Source organism: Carcharhinus amblyrhynchos, chromosome 14, assembly GCF_965287045.1.
Source record: "Carcharhinus amblyrhynchos chromosome 14, sCarAmb.v2.hapA, whole genome shotgun sequence".
NCBI classification, from domain to species: domain Eukaryota; kingdom Metazoa; phylum Chordata; class Chondrichthyes; order Carcharhiniformes; family Carcharhinidae; genus Carcharhinus; species Carcharhinus amblyrhynchos.
The window spans coordinates 49,578,387-49,598,624 of NC_137337.1; the positions used below are offsets into that span (position 1 = coordinate 49,578,387).

At 44.8% G+C, this 20,238-nt stretch overlaps 1 protein-coding gene across 1 annotated transcript in view; it reads left to right on the forward strand.

Moving 5' to 3' along the window:
* Positions 1 to 20,238, forward strand: part of ttc6 (tetratricopeptide repeat domain 6) — a 268,411-nt gene that overhangs the window by 89,998 nt on the left and 158,175 nt on the right. The window contains exon 10 of the mRNA XM_080201905.1: positions 5,562 to 5,721. Within this exon, the coding sequence (XP_080058031.1) occupies positions 5,562 to 5,721 (160 nt within the window). The remainder of the gene's footprint in view (positions 1 to 5,561; positions 5,722 to 20,238) is intronic.

Sequence of the window (20,238 nt, forward strand, 5' to 3'; positions counted from 1 at the left end):
AATTGATTCAGCAGCAACTCAAGTGTGACACAGCGCTCATCTCTGGGTGAGGTTTGAAATTAGGGGTGCAGCCTTCAGAATGCTAAGAATGGATGAAGATTACAATAGCAGGCAAAGGGAGCACCAGTTTTGCGGGAAGGTTTTGACACTTCTGTGGCACTTCTAAAGCATGGAATATCTTACAGAGGAACTCAAAGATGAAAGCAAAGCATTGCTAGGAAGCAGTAAAAAAGAAGAGAATGTCATTAAGATCTTCAGAAACTGGGTGAAATGCAGCAGAAGAGAGAAGGTCTCTGAGAAGTGACACAAACCCTGTTGATGTTACCTGCGAGGGCATCCTTACTTGAAACACTGTTTCATGGTGGAGTATGTTTTTTTCTGGAATATTGTGAGGAGTCACATTATACTCCAGTGAGGAACCAGTCCAGTTGTCATATAAAAATTATTAAAGAATATTTATTAACTTAAAAAAAAGAAAAATCCACATAGAAAGGATGAAAAGGCACATAACTAAACAGACACACAGTTTATGTAGAAATTACTCTTTGTTCCAAAATATATCTATGATCCATGAGTCAACACGACTTCACTTTCCCAAACAACATCCAAGTTAAATAAATTCTACAAATCAAATCCAGCTTATAGTAACCACACAATACAGGGCTAGTGATGAGCGTGGAAAACATCTTTTCCTAGTCTATCAAAGATATTTAAACTGCCATTACAAACATTTTCCTATAATTCCTTGGTTGTAAGATTTAGATGCAATGCTGTAGCATCTCTGAGAAGTAAGATGTTACATGACCCCCTTTGCTGTGAAATGGGTGATAGCCTCTTGGCTGTGAGTGCCGGACTGGCTTCTGGCTGTGAGGCGTAGTCTCACCTGTCAGTTTCTGAGAGGGGTAACAGTTATACTGAATCCCCTTTTTATTATTTCAAACTGAATTATTTCTTTGTGTGGAGCTTAACATTCCTATAGTTCTGAATCACCCAGTTATTTATGAAAACTGTTCTTGCTTTGGGAGCTTAACATTTCAATGGCAGTCATCTAAGTAACCTGTTTCTTCATATAGAGCAATTCACAACTGATCATCTTTAGATGCTCTCATTCCTGTAGAAGTGCCCTGATCGTTTTGGAGACTTGCCTGTCCCCAGAAAGCTGGCTGCTACCCTTGCTAGGCAGGTTTCTAGATTTCAGGCCTTTTTAAATTCTTGCTCCTATTGCTAAGCAGATTTCTACCTTTTAGGCCTTTGTAAATTCATGTTACAGTTGCTATTTGGCAGATCCTTGACAACATCAATGAGAGAAGATTTCATAAAAGTCTTGCATGTCATCTGGAGGGAGTTGGCAGTGGTATTGAGCCACAACACTCAACAGAGCTACCATAGAAAAGGATATCAGTAAGGGTTACTTTCTAAGAAATATGAGGGAAATAAAAAAAGACATGTTAAAAGCAAGCTTCTATCCCACAGAGATAACACACAATTTGATTCCTTATCAATGTAATTGAAGAACACCCTTATACTTATAATGTTTGAAAGCCTTTTGATCTCAGTTTTTTTCTCAAGTGCAAGGTAAAAAAGGGCAGCAGGTAAAGAGCTTTTCCAAATAAGCAGGCTGAGGGGGCCATTAGGCTTTGAAGCAGAAAGTCACAGTTTTTGCAAGAAGCTTAGGAAGTCTGAAATGCTGAAGAAACATTTCATAAGACTTGTTATTTAAGCCTAGTAAAACGAGCCATGAAAAATGGTGTATGTTGTATTTTGCATAATTTTTTGAACTAAGTGAATTTGAATTTCACCAAGTGGTAACTCAGTATATTTAGAATTCTATAGAATATACGGCACAACAAAGGCTAATTTTTTCCAACCAGTCCATGCTTTATATTCTACTTAAGTCACATTCCATCCCTCCTAACATAACTCTATCAGCATAGCTCACTATATCATGCTTCTTCATATACTTATTCAGCCTCACCTTGAATACATCTGTCTGCCTCAATCACTCACTGCGGTGGCAATTTCCACATTTCCACCGCTCTCTGAATTCTCTTTCTAATTTTGTACGTATTATCATTGACAGCCTCTAGTTTTTCTCTTCCCGATCAGTGGAAGCACACTCTCTGGGCGGGGTTTTCTGGCTGAGCTTGCCACAACATTGGAAAATCCCGCCCGAAGACAACGGACTTTTGCATGATCTGTGTCCCGCCCGCTACGATTCCTGTGGTAGGCGGGATGGGACAATTCTGTGCTCGGTGCCTATTCTGAAGAGACCCAGCCTATCCATAATTCCTTGATAGGTGTAGCATTGCATTTTTACTATCATCATTTTTTGCATTCTCACCAGTACTTCTACATCCTTTGATGACTGGAACACTTTTCCAAATGTAGTTTAATATAGGATTGCTATAAGTTTAATATAACTGTTAATCTTGTCATTCCTATCCTTCTCAAAATAAACCCAAGCACTTGCCTTGCCATTTTGTAGCCTTATTAAGTTTTTTCTCTACTTTGACTGATCTTTGCATTTACGCACCCAGGTCCATTTCTTCACACTTAGATTCTTATTTTCCAAATAATATGTGACAATATGCATGATGGGAAGAAGAGATCATTGAAAGATGCATTCCCTACCAATGATCAGTGTGAATTTTATGAATCTTTCCCAGCACTGCAGCAAAGCCCTTGGGGCCAGACTCCGATGGGCAGGGCGAGCCGGTTAGGTCATGAGAGAGCCGGGAAATCAGGTTTGCGCCCAATTTTTCATGATTTTACCAGCACCAGATACCAGGCTCAGTCAGCCTTGTCCCCATTTCCAGTGCAAGGCTGAATAAATTATTTAAATATATTTAAAACCTAATTTTAATGAAATAACCTTCTGTGCTTACTTGCCTCTATGGTCTTGCAGGTAGACATTCTTTCTGGTGAGAATGACAGCTGGTCCCCAGCAACGAGGACCAAACGTGATGGCCTCGCCAGTAGAACCGATGGTCATTGAGGCTCCCCAGGGAGAGCAGGGGCCGGGGAGGATACCCGTTGGGCAGTGCCTGCCTGGCACCCTGGAAATGCCCACCAGGCACCCTGGCACTTCCCACTGGGCACTGGGTACAGCCAAGGGGGCAGGACCTGAGGGGGTGAGGCCAACTTGGGAGTGTGAGGCGAGACCAGTGCAGGCCAATCGGTGGTGGGGGGGAAGCCATTGCACACTCTGCATTGCGATCGATGGGAGGAAGGACGGGGACTGAGTTTGTGGCCTGCTTTAGGCCCTGGAGGCCTTGTAAAAACAGCAGAGACTATGTGAGAGGTCTCTACTGCTCAGAGCAGAGAGACCTGCACACGCATAATGGTGCTCTCTGCTGCTTTCAGCCAGTTTTCTGGTGATTTAAGCCCCTCCCTTTCCCTACAAGCAAGAAACGGGTTTTGACATTTTTTCCTGCTCTAAGTGCATAAAATCGCAGATTTGGACTCAGCCAAAAAACAGAAACTCTCCCATTTTCATACTCATTCTGAACTAAGAATTTTTTTCATTAGATTGCCCTCTCCTAATTTAAATATGCAGCATCAGCTTTCAGCCGATTTCACGCAACTACTTCAATTCTCCCACCTGCTGGCACAACATGAAGCTGGCAGGAATCATTATTGGTCTCCACAAATAGAAAACAGATGGAATGACCATTGGAGGCCATTGCAGCCCCTGGATGGTCAGGACATGGCTGGTCAGTGCCTTCGGCACTCTGACAGTGCCAACCAGGTGCTGTTTCGTAGGCAATTTTATCAAATCATTTAGTTAGAATTCCCACAGAATTAGAACTTATTATTTTTCTTCAACCTTCTTGCCCATCCGTTTTACCTCTCTGCTCATGTACACTTGAGTTGAACATTGAAATATTCTCAAACAATTTCTCTACAACATATTAGGCCATTTCTTTATTTCAGGAATGTCATTGTGATTACATAAGAACATAAGAACATAAGAAATAGGAGCAGGAGTAGGCCATCTAGCCCTTCGAGCCTGCCCCGCCATTCAATAAGATCATGGCTGATCTGTTGTGGCTCAGTTCCACTTTCCCGCCCTCTCCCCATAACCCTTAATCCCCTCTCTTATCAAGAACCCATCAACCCGCTTCTTAAAAATATTTAGCGAGGCAGCCTCCACCACTTCAACGGGCAGAGAATTCCAGAGATTCACCACCCTTTGAGTGAAGAAGTTCCTCCTCAACTCCGTTCTAAACCGCCTCCCCTTTATCTTGAGGCTGTGCCCCCTAGTCCTACTGTCTTTTTTGAGCGGGAAGAGTCTCTCCACCTCTATCCTATCCATCCCATTCATCATCTTATACGTCTCAATGAGATCTCCCCTCATTCTTCTAAACTCTAACGAGTACAAGCCTAGTTTATTCAGCCTCTCCTCATAGCTCAACCCCCTCAACTCCGGTATCAGCCTAGTAAACCTCCTCTGCACTCCCTCCAGGGCCAAAATATCCTTGCGCAGGTGCGGCGCCCAAAACTGCACACAGTACTCCAGCTGCGGCCTCACCAATGCCCTATACATCTGCAGCAAGACCTCCCTACTTTTATATTCAATCCCCCTCGCTATGAAGGCCAGCATCCCATTCGCCTTCCTGACCACCTGCTGCACCTGCAAGCTGGGTTTTTGCGACTCATGCACAAGGACCCCGAGGTCCCTCTGCACCGTTGCCTGCTGCAGTTTTTCGCCACGTAAGTAATAGTCCTTCCTACCATTCTTCCTACCAAAGTGGACCACCTCACACTTGCCAACATTAAATTCCATTTGCCATTTCCTGGCCCATTCGCCCAGCCTATCTATTATAACGGAATTAGTTAAGGTCGAGTTTGCTGCTTATAAGAATTGCACAGATGTGTATTGCTTTTTGGAACAGTGTGCTTTCTACGCTTTGGAATATGAGCTGTTTTCAAAACTGAATAATGGAAACTTCAGTCATATTCTAGAATTTTGCTCAATTTATGGTTCAGGGAGAAATTGACAGATCTCTATTTTTCACATTGATTTATGAACTTTCTTCAAAATATTGAACAAGTAGAGTATATAGGATACCAAATCATACATGATCTGTTGCGGAAATAGGCTGGATGATCTTTCCTTTTTTATTGTTTCTTTGAACAAACCTTAGATTGCAATTTTAATATTTCAGTCTTCAACTTTGAGGGGGCTAAATTTCAAATTTACCAAAGTTTGGTGCAAATACAATCTGCATTAATTTATTAAGCTGTGTAATAGCAAAGCCGGGGAGGTCGTGGAAGCAGATACGATAGTGATTTTTAAGGGGCATTTGGACAAATACATGAATAGGATGGGAATGGGGGGATATGGTCTCCAGAAGGGTAAGGGGTTTTAGTTCAGTCAGACAGCATCGTTGGTACTGTAATTTTCTTTGTTCTTTGACACAAAGAGAGGAATTGCATTGATAGAAGAGAAGCTATTTTTCCCCATTTGCAATCCGTGAAAGAATTATTTGTGCAATCTGTGGTGCTACAAGTCTTCATAATCTTATTTCTTTTTCAAATTAGAACTTTTCTAATTCCAGGCTTATTTATGAAGGAATTCCCATATCAGAGATGATTCCAGAAAATGTAGAGGATGGTGTCAGAACCTTACCACCAATTTCACCCGAGTTTCTCTTAGAATGGCAAAGAATTGCAGAATATTATGTGGAGAGACCCAGAATGATACTTACTGGAGACTCGGTAAGCAATTCATACAGCAATCTTTGTTGTACTTTTGTGAAAACCTACTGTTGAATTAAAACACAGGCTTTGGTTCCTCCATAATTGTTGCTGAAGATGAACATTTTGTTAATAAACTGGAAGAAAGTAATAATTAATGATAAATGATTAAATATTATGGGACCAAAGTTTCTCAGGGTCAGAATGTAACAGCCAAACCTCAGATGCGCACCCGGAATGGTACAAAATAATGCAATAAGGGATCAGGCACACATCATGGCATCTTCGTGCAGTCGCATGATATTTTAATAGGCGGGCATGAGTGTGAGTTGGATGTGTACCTGCTGATAACCAAGAAGGCAATTTAAATGATTTAACCACCGATCAGCCTGGATTTTACGTTGCCTGTGTGGTTTTTAGGTTGATGCGTGGGCAACATGGGTTGGCAGCCAATACATTTTTGTCACCCAAGGGTGGGATAAAATAAAGCAGGAGCAAAAGCAGGCTGAGTTGGTAGGAGTTACTGATAGCTTGTTGTGGGCTTATACAAGAGTTTTGTGAAGATTTTCACTGCTTTCTTTTGAGGTTTGTGCAAACCATTTGGAATTTTCAGGGCATTTCATCCCTCTGAGATTTCCAACCCTTTGCCACCCACAGTCTGTGGGCCAGCCCCATTTGTATCTCCGCAGATGGGTATTGTATACTTAGCAGAGAACACCTTCTCTGAAAAGGAAGACAAGGGCCAAAGAGAAGGCAAGGTGGCCGCAGGTATCACCTCAGAGAAGGGGCACCGGCACTAAGTATTCAGGGCCAGTAGGGAAGTCAAGGAGGATAGCCTCACAGAAGAGGCCACTATCTGAGTACCAGGGTGTACAGTCAGTGATCCAAAAACCTCGACATGACAGAGATCCAGTGTCATGGAAGGCTCCAGCTTTCAAGGGAAACCACCATGTCCATTTGCCAGATGATTGGGGCAGTCAGCTGTGCATAGCTGCGTCAAGCTAGTGACTGACACTCGGTTCAGGTGATGGGTAAACATATTCATCCATTTCAGGATGCACCAAGCCAACCAGGCTGACTGGTACAGAGACATTGCAGCCATTGCAGGGTTTTTCTGCATCTAGCGTGCCATTGATTGCAGTCATGTAGTCAGCAAAGTGCCAGGCAGCCAGTTTGGTGCCCTGGTCAATAGGAAGGGGTACCACAACCTGAATATTCAAATCGTGTCCCAATCCAGGACCCAGATTCTACAGGTTTGTGCAAATTACTATGGCAGTTCCCACAATACCTACATACTGAGACACGCACAAGTGTAAGGATATTAATGGCTCCACCTTGCCTTGAGAGATGTTTGCTGGGTAACAAGGCGGCATGTGGGGACTGAGGCAGAGGAGAGATACAATCGCCACAAGGACAGTGGTGGAAAGGAAAACAGTCTGCAAAACAAATGAGGTTCCAATGTCTGCACTACTCTGGTATACCCTGCAATATCTGCCAGAGTGAGTTTTGCTCATCGTTGCTATGTTCTGCGTAATCTTGCTCTTTCAAAGGGAGGACTGCTGGACCAGGAGGACACTGAGGCAGTAGCACTTCCCTGAGAGAAGGAATCCAATGAAAACTCAGATACAGAGTCTTGGCAGGCAGATGGCAAGATTGAGGAGCCAGAAATGAGGAACTGGAGGGACACTAGAGGGACCACGATCTCAGGTTCCTTCAGCTACGTTGCCAAGGCTGAGATCAAGGGTCCGCAGGATGTTGTCTGGTATGGAGGGTCTTAGCTATGAGGAGAGATTAGGTAAACTGGGGTTGTTCTCCCTGGAAAGATGGAGAATGAGGGGAGATCTAATAGAGGTGTATAAAATTATGAAGGGTATAGATAGGGTGAACTGTGGGAAACTTTTTCCCAGGTCGGAGGTGACAAACACAAGGGGTCACAGGTTCAAGGTGAGGGGGGCAAGGTTTAACTCAGATACCAGAGGGACGTATTTTACACAGAGGGTGGTGGGGGCCTGGAATGCACTGCCAAGCAGGGTGATGGAGGCTGGGATCGTTTAAGACTTATCTGGATAGTCACATGAGCAGACTGGGAATGGAGGGATACAAAAGAATGGTCTAGTTGGACCAATGAGCAGTGCAGGCTTGGAGGGCCAAAGGGCCTGTTTCCTGTGCTGTATTGCTCTTTGTTCTTTGTTTTGTTGTTTGTTTGTCCCGTTTCCTTCCCAATCATTTCCCACAAAAGCATGCCATGTACCTAATGTCACATCACTGCCTTAGTAATAAAATTTGCTGCCCAACCGTTTTTCACCAGGCGCTGATGAGGCAAAAAACCTATTGAAAACAGGTCACTAAGGGCTTCTCAACAAAGTAGCCATTTCTCTTAATGACATTTAAGAAATGAAACAAAATATGCAACCTTAGCTGGTAACTACACATGTGATATTAAAAGAAACAAAAAACACCACTGCAAACCCATTGCTGTGCTCACATTGGCTTAAGCTTACATTGGTTGCTATCTCTTAATCCTCCCCCCTCACTGGCAGTGGCATTAGAGGCAGATTGCTGACTGTAATGTCTTGTTGGCCCCGGTGACGTTGATGATCATTCTCTTGCCTGCGGGGTCTGAATACATCCTCTCAGGTAGAGCCTGCTCAGTGACATGACTGGGAACTCTTCAATTGTCACGGATTCTGAGGATGGTGTGGTAACTGGCAGAGTGGTGGAGGAGCTGCCACCATTGCCTTGGGCGCCATAAGAGATGCCCACAGAAATGACTGGCAGTTTATCTGCCAGTGTGAGGTATGTCTGTGACTCTCTGATCACTATTGATGGATGGCACCTCGCAGAGGGACTGGGTGCTGCATCTGTCTCTCACACTGGTAGTGATCTGAGGTTATTGGTTGTGTGGGGGTTTGCAGGGTCTGACTGCAACCCCAGGAACCCCTGATTCTGTTCCTAAAGCTGCCTCTGCATAAAAGACACCACTGTCTCAATGGAGGAGGCTGTGTGCTTGCAGCTCAGGGTCAGGGCAGCACTCATTCTCCCCAAGGACTCCTCCATGATGAGACCGTGACATACAGACCTTCAAGGACTATTACTTACGTGGCGAAAAACTGCAGCACGCGACGGTGCAGAGGGACCTCGGGGTCCTTGTGCATGAGTCGCAAAAACCCAGCCTGCAGGTGCAGCAGGTGGTCAGGAAGGCAAATGGGGTACTGGCCTTCATAGCGAGGGGGATTGAATATAAAAGTAGGGAGGTCTTGCTGCAGCTGTATAGGGCACTGGTGAGGCCGCAGCTGGAGTACTGTGTGCAGTTTTGGTCGCCGCACTTACGCAAGGATATTTTGGCCTTGGAGGGAGTGCAGAGGAGGTTTACTAGGCTGATTCCGGAGTTGAGGGGGTTGAACTATGAGGAGAGGCTGAATAAACTAGGCTTGTACTCGTTGGAGTTTAGAAGAATGAGGGGAGATCTCATTGAGACATATAAGATGTTGAATGGGATGGATAGGATAGAGAAAGGACAGTAGGACTAGAGGGCACAGCCTCAAGATAAAGGGGGAGTGGTTTAGAACGGAGTTGAGGGGGAACTTCTTCTCTCAAAAGGTGGTGAATCTCTGGAATTCTCTGCCTGTTGAAGTGGTGGAGGTTGCCTCGCTCAATATTTTTAAGACGCGGGTAAGGGTTATGGGGAGAGGGCGGGAATGTGGAACTGAGCCATGACAGATCAGCCATGATCTTATTGAATGGCGGGGCAGGCTCAAGGGGCTAGATGGCCTACTCCTGCTCCTATTTCTTATGTTCTTATGTTCTTAAGGATCTTTGCCAGACCTCCCCATGCATCCTGCTGGACATGCAGTGTCCAGGTTCATCATCTGCCTTGGACTCAGCATGGCCCTGGTCTCCAGCAATCTTCTGCCCATGCCCTGGCTACTCTTCGCCTCCACCAACTGTTCTTGTGATAATGATATGCTCTTATCACTTTGCACTACCAAATGATCAGGCAGGCTATTGTCTATCAACATGCCAGTATCTGTGCTGGTGCTTGGTGTGGAGAGAGGGTATGACATGGATGTGAATGGAGGATTGTAGGGTTCCTGGCTGGCTCTGGAGGATATTTTAAGGAAAAGAATCAGTCTTTACTATTACTCATCGCATAGTCCGTGTCCATGAAATGTGGGTGGGTGCGAGTGATGTCAGTGGCATCGCAGTGGCTTACTGACTGATGAATTACTGCTCACAACTTCTCAGAAGCCCTAAAGGGATGAGATGATGCTATATTATTTTTGCCGGTACTTCTCCTTCCGACTGGACCCTTGCCTTTCTCAGAGACTCCTGAGAACCTTCATTCTCTCTCACATTCAAACTCCAGAGCTCCTGACTCGGGCCAGGTGAAAGTAGCCAGGTTTTCCACACCATCAGCTGTGGCAGATTGCTCTGTATTGTTGTGGCTGTGTTTCTTCTAAGTGCAAATCTCCTTTCAACACTCAACGCCCCCATCTCCAACACCATACTATGCTGTCCCTACCTCCCTTTATCCCCACAAATTATTTGGACATTTCTAATACCTTTGCACTCCTAGTCCTTTGATGAACCCAAGGCTTCTGATCTTCCTCCCAGCCTTAACACACATGGGCAGAGGTGTGTTCTAAGACTCTGATTCCTATACCTGTAAGCACAACTAAGGGCAGACATCCTTCCACACTCTCCATACTGGATCCATGCCAACACAGTACTCACTCTTGCCGAGCACAGAAGATCATTTAACCTTTATTACAGCATTGATGATGTGTGGCGGTGAACTAAGTCACACTCATTGACCTCGGCTGCCGTTTCTTCCCAGGCCTTCTTGGTGAAGTGAGGCAGCTTCCTCTTGCTATCCCGCAGCATTAGGATGTCCCTCCTGGCAGTCACCACCTCCAGAAGAAACATGAAGACAGTCACTTGAGAAATGGGGGTGGGGGCTTGTTGTCCATCTGGAGTGTCTCCCAGGTGCTGCTGCCATGATGCAGATCTCCATCTGATATCTTGGATGTCTTCTGTGGTTTTGGGCAGCCACCTTTAAACTTCCTGCCAGGTTGCCATTGGACCCAGCATTCATCATGCTCCCGCCGTGGCCAGCCTCGCAGAACCTATCCTGATATGTTTCACACTAGTCAGCACTTAATTGGGTAGCCAATGTAATATTGGAATTTCGTACAGGATCTTGGGTGCAACCAGGAAATGCAGCTGCTCTAGTCTCACCTACCATGGGTGAACATCATACATACAATTCTCGCCCAGGATTTTGTTAACCTCTTACAATAACTCCTGGCAGGAAACTATAGAGCACTTTAACAACAGTGGAGACTTCTTTGTCTTGTGTTGAGCTGCCTACTGGAACCACTGCAGTCTTTCTGGTGCAGATACACCCACAGTGCTGTTCGGAGGGGAGTTTCATTATTTTGACCTGGTGATAATGCAGGAACAGTGATATAGTTCTAAGTCAGGATGTCATGTATCTTGGCTGTTCTTGTTCTTCTAGGTAGCAGGGTTTGGAAGATGATGTTGAAGGCGTCTTAGTGTGTTGCTGAAGTGCATCTTGTGTATAATATACTGCTGCCACGGCGCATCAATGGAGGAAAGAGTGAATGTTGTACTGATCAAGCATTACTGTCACTGTCATTTTGTCCCTTCTTAAATAGTTACAAAATTTGAATATGTAAATTGAAAATTAACAGATTATCATTAGTATCTGTTTAGAAGAAATGCTTAAAGCCGCTTTGTTTTAGTATTTACTTGGTCAACACTGAAGGATTTAAATATTTAAAGTACTCTTGCTATTTCAGTCTCTGCAATTGTATTCTGCCAATCATTTTCATGGTTTTTAGTTGATTGATGCATTTTACAATGAGTGAAAATTGATTCACCAATTTCTGTTTGTGTTATGACAGTCAGTGGACTGCATATCATTGTTTACATCACGAAGAACCTAGCAGTGTGCAGTGTTAGGTGAAAGGTGAGAGTTTGTTAGGCTAAGCTTGAAAAGGACACAAAAGCTACCGGATGTGGAAAATATGGTGTGTTCTGATGCTAAGCTGGTACTTGAGCAGTGTTTGGAGTACAAAGCAGTGCATTTGAACTTCAGCGTAAAGTTCGATGGACAGTACATTGAGTTTAACAGGGAAGCTGTGTGAATAGCAGGAAATGGACATTCAGTTCATAGCTCTGACTGAGACATGGCTGAAAGATGGGCAGGATTGACAGCTTAACATTCTTGTTGTGGTGTATTCAGATGAAATACAGAGGGGGATGAGGCGGGGGGTGGCAATATTGATCAAGGAATCAATTATAGCACTGAAGAGGGATGATATGATGATATCCTGAAGGATAAATAACACAAAAGGGACAAACGCTGATCGAAGCATTCTTTAAGCCCCAAAACAATCAAGGAGGGATAAAGGATCAAATGTGTAATCAAATTTCAGAAATGTGCAGGAATAATCAGAATTCACACTTTTCAGAACCAATGGCTTCCTGCACTGAGATCTCCATCACATCTTCCTGTGCGACCCATTGGACATCCAGCATCTGCTGCCTGATGGACAACTCCTGAGTCTCATCATCTACCTCAGATTCAGCGTTGTCCTGGTTTCCATCACTCAGCTGACAGCTGGCACCTTGGGCACATTCTGCCTCTGCCAGTTCTTCATGTAACTGTGCTGTGCCCTGCCTAAAGTGCACAACCATCTGAACTGATGATCTAAAGCCTACCAATGTGCTTATATATGAGTTGGCGCCTGCTAGTGAGAGAGAGTGTGACGTGGTTAAAACTGTGTGTGGGTCCTCCTGTGGTATTATTAGAGAGTCCAAGGGTTATCCGAGTGTCTCTGGAGGATAGCACACCTGAGGGAGGAAGACAATATGTTAATTGCATCAGTCATCACATTGTGCATGTGCATGCCAGGTGGCCTGGTGAGACTTTGTACAGCAGCATCATGGTGGCATTGTCGTTGTTGAATCATTGGGAACTCTTGCTTGGAACGTATCCTTTGAGATGAGAGAATCTTGCATTGTTTGTAGTGGCTACCTGCCTTGCATCTGTCCACTGGATCCATACCTTCTTTTGATACACCTATCTTTGTGACCTGATGACCTTGGTGGTTGTATGCATTTGAGCTTGAGGGAGCCCATTTCACATTTGCTCAGGATGAGTAATTTGCCCACCCTACCACCAGTTCTTGTGTATCAGCGGCATTATGGTTTCTCGTGTACAGACAAGGATCCATTCATTAGTCCACCCTCTATTTGCAACACCATATCAGCCTCTTCACCCCCAGGAACCGGGTTCAAATTCCCATCATCTTTGTATCGAGGGCTACCAGTCAGTTCTTACAGCCCTGTGTGCCTTCTGTCACACTGCACCGTACATTCCTGAGCACCATGAACGATGGCCATCTGTCGAGACTTCTCCATATAATACTATATCAAATCCGCATCCCCACTGCCTAGTGCAGAAGATTATTAAACCTTTTTCAGCTCTGAATCCAGATGCAATACAATATGGGGAGATGATGGTTTAGTGATATTATCACTGGACTATTACTCCAGAAGCTCAGCTAATGTCCAGGGTTTGAATTCTGCCACGGCAGATGGTGAAATTTGAATTCAATAAATAAAAACCTAGAATTAAGAATCTAGTGATGACCATGAGACCATTGCTGATTGTCGGAAAAACCCATCTGATTCACTAATGTCCTTTAGGGAAGAAAATCTGTTGTACTTACTTACATGTACTGGCCTACATGTGACTACAGAGCCACAGCAATGTGCTTGACTCTTAACTACCCTGTGAAAAGTCACTCAGTTTCAAGGACAAGTCAGGATGGGCAATAAATGCTGGCCAGCCAGCAATGTCCATGTCCCACAGATGAATAAAAAAAATGAAGTGCCTGCTGATTTGGGCTGACACATCAGCTCAGGCCTCCTCCATTTAGTGGGCTGGCCTCTTCTTGTCATCCCTTGGCATGAGGATGTCCTGCCTGCACTCACTGCCTACGCAAGAACGTGCATGTACTCATCCATGAAATGGGGGGCAGAGTTCCCTACTACATTGTCCTCCTGCCTGATGTGTTGAGTGTCTCTATACCATAATTATAGCTTATATTTGGACACCTCCCTATGCTTCCTTTGGAACTCTGAGCAGCCTTCAGGGTACTGCCTCAGCTGACTTCAAACCTGCACCAGGTCCCCCCAGTGGTCCTGGCACCCACCACGCTCCCACCCCTGCATTTCATGGAGATTGAGCAGAAGCAACACAAAACTGCTTGAAAATGGAGGTGGAGGAGTGGGTGAAGGGCCTTCTGCAAAAGGCCAAAGTCTGTAACTAGCAATTCTTTAACCTCAGTCTCAGCAAGGAACACTTGTCCGCCATTTCCATTTTACAAGGGAGTTGCTTACAGAAGTCTGCCACCTCTTGCAGGCAGACTTGCAACCTCAGAGCAGGGCAAGGATGCTATTGTGAATGGCTGTCAAGGGATTGTGATCCTGAAGTCCTGACTAGAGAGAACTAGATGGACCTTACCATGATGGTGGGCTTCCCCATGGTGCAGGGTGCCATTAAATGCACACATGTGACATTGTGGGCACCATAGCTAATGCAGATGTGTATTAAAACCACAAAGGGTTCCACTGCTCCAATGTGTAATGGGTATGCCACCATGCTCCAAATATTACATGGTTGAATGCTTGGTCTTCTAGCAGTCATGATGTCTCTGTTCTGTGTGACTTTGCGGTATCATTAGTATTTGATTTAACATTCCAAGTCAAATGAAGGCTGCTGGATGGCAAGGGTTGACTATTTGGCTCATGAGTCCAATGTGCAACTCAAGCACATCTGGGCAGCATATGGACAGCTACATGAAATATCATCAAGCAGACTGTTGTAGCACTGAAGCAACACTTCCATTGCATAGACCAGGAAGAGACCTGTATTATTCTCCCAATCTTGTGTCAGAATTCATCATAGTCTTTTTTTTCAAATTTTTATTCATAGAATCATTCAGTGCAGAAGAGGCCCTTCAGCCCATCAAGTCTGCATTGACACAAAAGATACATCTGAACTTTCACCTAATCCCATCTAACAGCATTTGGCCCATAGCCCTGAATGTTATGGTGTGCCAAGTGCTCATCCAGATACTTTTTAAAAGATGCAAGGCACCCTGCCTCTACCACCCTCCCAGGCAGTGCATTCCAGACCGTCACCAACCTCTGGCTCCCCCAAATCTCCTGCCCCTTATCTTGAATCTACGTCCCCTCGTGACTGACCCTTCAGTTATGAGGAACAGCTGCTCCTTATGCCCTCTATGACTCTCATAATCTTGTACAGTTAATTGGGTCACCCCTCAGTCTTTTGTACTCCGATAAAAACAACCCATGCCTGCCCAACCTCTCTTCATAACTTAAATGTTCCATCCGAGGCATCATCCTGGTGAATCTCCTCTGCATCCCCTCCAGTGCAATTCCCATAATGCAGTGACCAGAACTGCACAGCGTACTAGCTCTGACCTCAAAGTTTTACGTAACTCCAACATGATTTCACTGCTTTTGTAATCTATGCCTCAATTGATAAAGACAAGTGTCCCGTATATGCCTTTTTCAGCACTCGACTAACATGCCCTTCCGCCTTCAGAGATCTGTGGACAAACATGCCAAGGTCCCTTTGTTGCACAGAACTTCCTAGTGCTCTACCATTCATTGAGTACTTCCTTGTCAAATTACTCCTTCCAAAGTGTATCACTTTTTACTTTTCAGGGTTATATTCCATCTGCCACTTATCTGCCAATTTGACCATTCTGCTGATATCTTCTTGTAGCCCAAGACACCCTGCATCATTGTTAACCACCTGGCCAATCTTTGTGTCATCTGAAAACTTACTAATCGTACCCCCACATAGTCACCTATGTCATTTATATAAATGATGACTAAAAGATCCTTGTAGGATGCCACTGGACACTGGCTTCCAGTTACTAAAGCAGTCATCTACCATCACCGTCTGTTTCCTACAATTGAGCCAATTTTGAATCCACTTTATCAAATTATCCTGTATCCCATGTGGGACCTTGTCAAAGGCTTTGCTGAAATCCATATAAATTACATTGATTGCACTGCTCTCATCTACACACCTGATCACCTCCTCAAAAACTTCAATCAAATATGCTAGGCGTGACCTCCCTCTGACAAAGCCGTGTTGGCTATCCATGATCAAGCTTTGACTCTAAGTGGAGATAGATGCTGTCCTTCAGAAGTTTCTCCAATAGTTTCCCTACCATTGATGTGAGACTCACTGGTCTGTAATTCCCTGGTTTATCTCTACAACCCTTCTTAAATAGCAGAAACACATTAGCTGTTCTCCAGTCATCTGGTACCTCCTCCATGGCCAGAGAGGGATTGAAAATTTGGGTCAAAGCCTCTGCAACCCCCTCCCTTGCCTCCAATAGTAACCAAGGGCACAATTCATCTGGACCTAGAGATTAATCCACTTTTAAGTTTGCCATAATCTCCAGTACATTGTCCTTCCCTATGTGAATTTGATACCTTCAATATCTTAGCTTTCTCTTTGTCAATGTTCCATCCAAAAAAAAAACAAATTCAAATTGAAACCGATTTATGGTCCCCACGTGAGGGACAGACAAGATCCAAGCTAACAAGATAAGCCACTGCACCCCATCTTGGTCTTGATCAAACAAGATCCAAGCTGACAGGATGAGGCAGTGCACCCCATCCCAAGCTTGATCTGACACTTCATCTTAGCCAAAAGGCCGAAATGCCTTTGTAAAATTTGCATCAGGTAAAGCCTTGGTTGCCATAATGAAATCACAGACTTGTCACCAGGTATTTGGGAAGCAATTGAAAAGATGAAGGAAGAGAAAGAGGAGGATGGACATCAGGCAGAGAAATGGCCACTCAGTTACCATTGTACCCTTGTTGCCAATCTCCATTGACCCCTCCTTATGAAGCTACTCCAAGAGATCCACCTTTAACAGCACTTAACTTGTTCTTGGCTGACCAGTGATCCTGGGACTTTGAGAGGCACTGTTCCAGCAGTATTCACGGCCTCCTCTGTGATGCTGCCAAGGTCTCTGATCGACCGCAGGTCTTAGTGGACAGCAAGTCCTCTTCCAGGGTCCTCAGTTTGGTGGAGGGCCCACCATTGACCACTTAACTGCCTGATATGCAGAAAATTTGGCAGGCCTTCCTCTTCAGAGATAGTGTGGGTGCCTTGTCACAAAGGTGGCTGATGAGTATTTAAAGATTTTGGAGACAAAATCACGATTAGATTTAGGATGGTAGTTGATGAGATGAATAGGTCGAATATGGTCTTATTGAGAAGTGAGAAGATTCTCAGCATTTTCAGGAGGGTATTTTCAAGAACAGCTTTATGATATGAATGGGCAAGGGATCACTCATAATATCAGTGAACACCAGGAACAGCTATATTATAGCTCACATCAAGAGCTGGTGGGAAGCTGACCAAGGTAGTACAAAACAGGTGTGAAAGCAGATAACCCCATGAAGGAGTTAGGTGGAGGGATGTGGGAAAGCTGCCGATCTGGTTGGCAGAAAATGAGTATTCGCACCATTGTGTTTTGAACAACGAATTTTACTGTGAAATCCTTTGAAAGGAAAGAATTTTCATTATCTTGATACATTTTGATATCATTGACAATTCTTGTGTGATTATCTTGTTTTAGTAGCATTTGTTGCATGGAAATGTAATCAATTTTATATTTGGTTTGAACAGATGCAGATTCACCAAGATGCAACAAAGTTGTTATGGACACCTGCATTTCCTAAGTTTGCGGTTCCAATTTCACACATGAAAGAAACCTTATTTCCAAAATTACAAGTGGGAATGGTAATTAAAATAAAATTCACCTTCAACCTTGTTTTCACTTTGCAAAAAATTGTGTTCTGATTTCTATGTTGATTCCAAGGAAAAATATATATCCGCCTAATCCACAATAAATTAATAAACTAAAAACGAACAGCTAATTTTGTTAATACAACACGCTAAATGCTATTATTGTGGTTAATTGTTTGTCATTTTGCGTGACCCAGGGGCCCACAGGAACCCCAAGGGAGGAGGAAGGTTTCGAGCCTGTGCCTGACCTTCCAGCCAGGAACTGCGACTGTGGCTACACCTTCTGACTCCCCCCCTTCCTAACACTGGGCTATCTCAGAGACAGTGGAACGATGAGGGTATCATGGATATGTCCCTGACACCTGGAAGCTGACCAGGGCCTTCAAGATCCAGAGCCTGCAGAAGACAATTGCCAAGGGCATCACAGGCCATGGGGCGAGTTAGGCAACTGACCATCTCCACCTCCGATGTACATCTGAGTAGGCAGATATATATTTTTCCCTAGAATCTGAGAAGACACTTGAGAAGTGGTGGTAGGCCATGTAAAGTTAGGAAGTTGTACCAGCACTAAGATGGCATGGGTGAAGGGCAGCACTAAGTAGGTAGAATATTTAGGCACTTTAAAGTCTCATTCACATGTTTTATAGTGTCACTTATTTTAAAAGCACTATTATTGGCAACAATAAATGATATTTCACCCCACACCTGTGACTAACTTGTCTCTAATTAGCTTCTAATAGGATTAACAGTTTAAACATTGGCATGTCATGTTGCTGTTTTATGGAACCTTAGTTAGGCCGTACTTGGACTATAGTATTCAATTCTGGCCTCCACACTGCCAGAAAGATGTGGAGGCTTTGGAGAGGGTACAAAACAGATTTACCAGGATTTGGCCTGATTTGGAGGACATTAGTTATGAGGAGAGGTTGGAGAAACTTGTTTGTTCTCACTGGAATGACAGAGGTTGAGAGGTGACCTGATAAAAGTTTACATGATTGTGAGGGGCATGGACAGAGTGGATAGTCAGAAGCTTTTTCACAGGGTGGAAGAGTCAATTACTAGGGGGCACAGATTTAAGGTGCAAGGAGCAAGGTTGAAAGGAGATGTATGAGACAGATTTTTTACACAGAGGGTGATGGTGCCAGGACCTCATTGCCGGGGAGGTAGTGGAAGCAGATACGATAGTGGCAGATGAAGAGATTAAAGAACTCTGCTCGCCCACACCCCAGCAAAATGCCCCATTCCCTCATAGCCCCCTAATGACCCTCAGCAGTGCACACTCCCCATTCTTCCCAGACAGCTCCCTAGCAACACACACTACCCATAACCACCAGACCCCAGCAACATTTCCCATAAATCCCCACAGATCCCCAGCAATATCCAGTCCTCATATCCCCCACAACACACACCCCATACCCCCCCAACAGATCTCCAGCAACAGATTCCCCAGCAACACACACTCCCCATACCTCCCCACAGATCCTCAGAAACTCACACTCCCCATACTTCCCACAGATTCCCAGCAACACACTCCCGATACCCACTCCACAGACTCCCAGCAGCACACCCTCCCCATACCCCCAGCAACACACACTCCCCAAATCCCCCACCAACACACTTTCCTCATAATCCCACAGACCTCCAGCAGCACACGCTCCTCATACTCCCCCCACAGACCCTAGCAACACATACTCCCCATTACCTCCCCTACAGATCCCCAGCAACATGCTTTCCTCATACCCCCCACAGAACCCCAGCAACACATTCCCCACAACACCCCCCCCACCACAGATCCCAGAATGGCAACACATCCCTTCCCCCACCCCTGCCACCACTCACAAACACATACCCAGAACTCATGCAGTTATGGCCTCAGATGATGCTGCTTGACAGGTCGTGAGGCTGCAACACTGCCACATCAGAGAGTTTCCCAAGCCCACCTGAAACAGTGCTTGCTGCTGCCAGAACTAGGACCCAGAGTCAATGCCAAGATCCAAGGTCAGTGCTCTGACCTGGATCCGTGCTGAGACTCCCATGAGCAATAACAGCCTCTTACCCTCTGCACACTTGCAACCCTCCCCATGTCCTGAAATGCAACATAGCTGCCATGAAACATCCCATCCTGAGCAGCATGGAGCAGTTTGAAAGCAGAGACTTACCTCCTCACTCAGCCCCACCACTCAAGCGCCTGAATGTGACTTTTATACTTGAGGTGTTTTCCTGAGTGACCCAGCTGCAGCGAATGACCTCATTAAAGCGGGTGAGCTGGGTGATTGGGAATGAAGCTCACTAATTACACTGTGATGAATGCAAAAAAAAAGAAAATTGACATTTTGCCCATTTTGGGCAGGGTCCCGATCGCGTCGATTTTTTTTTCTTGGTAAAATGGAAATGGCACCATTCCCATTCGTCACATCATGGTCTATTTTACAACATTTTCCTGCTTCAGTAGGGGAGGTGATGGCCTGGTGGTATTATTGCTAGATTGTTAATCCAGAAACTCAGCTAATGTTCTGGGGTCCCGGGTTCGAATCCTGCCACAGCAGGTGATGGAACTTGAATTTGAATTCAATAAAAAATACCTGAAATTAAGATTCTACTGATGACCATGAAACCATTGTTGATTATCAGAAAAACCCATC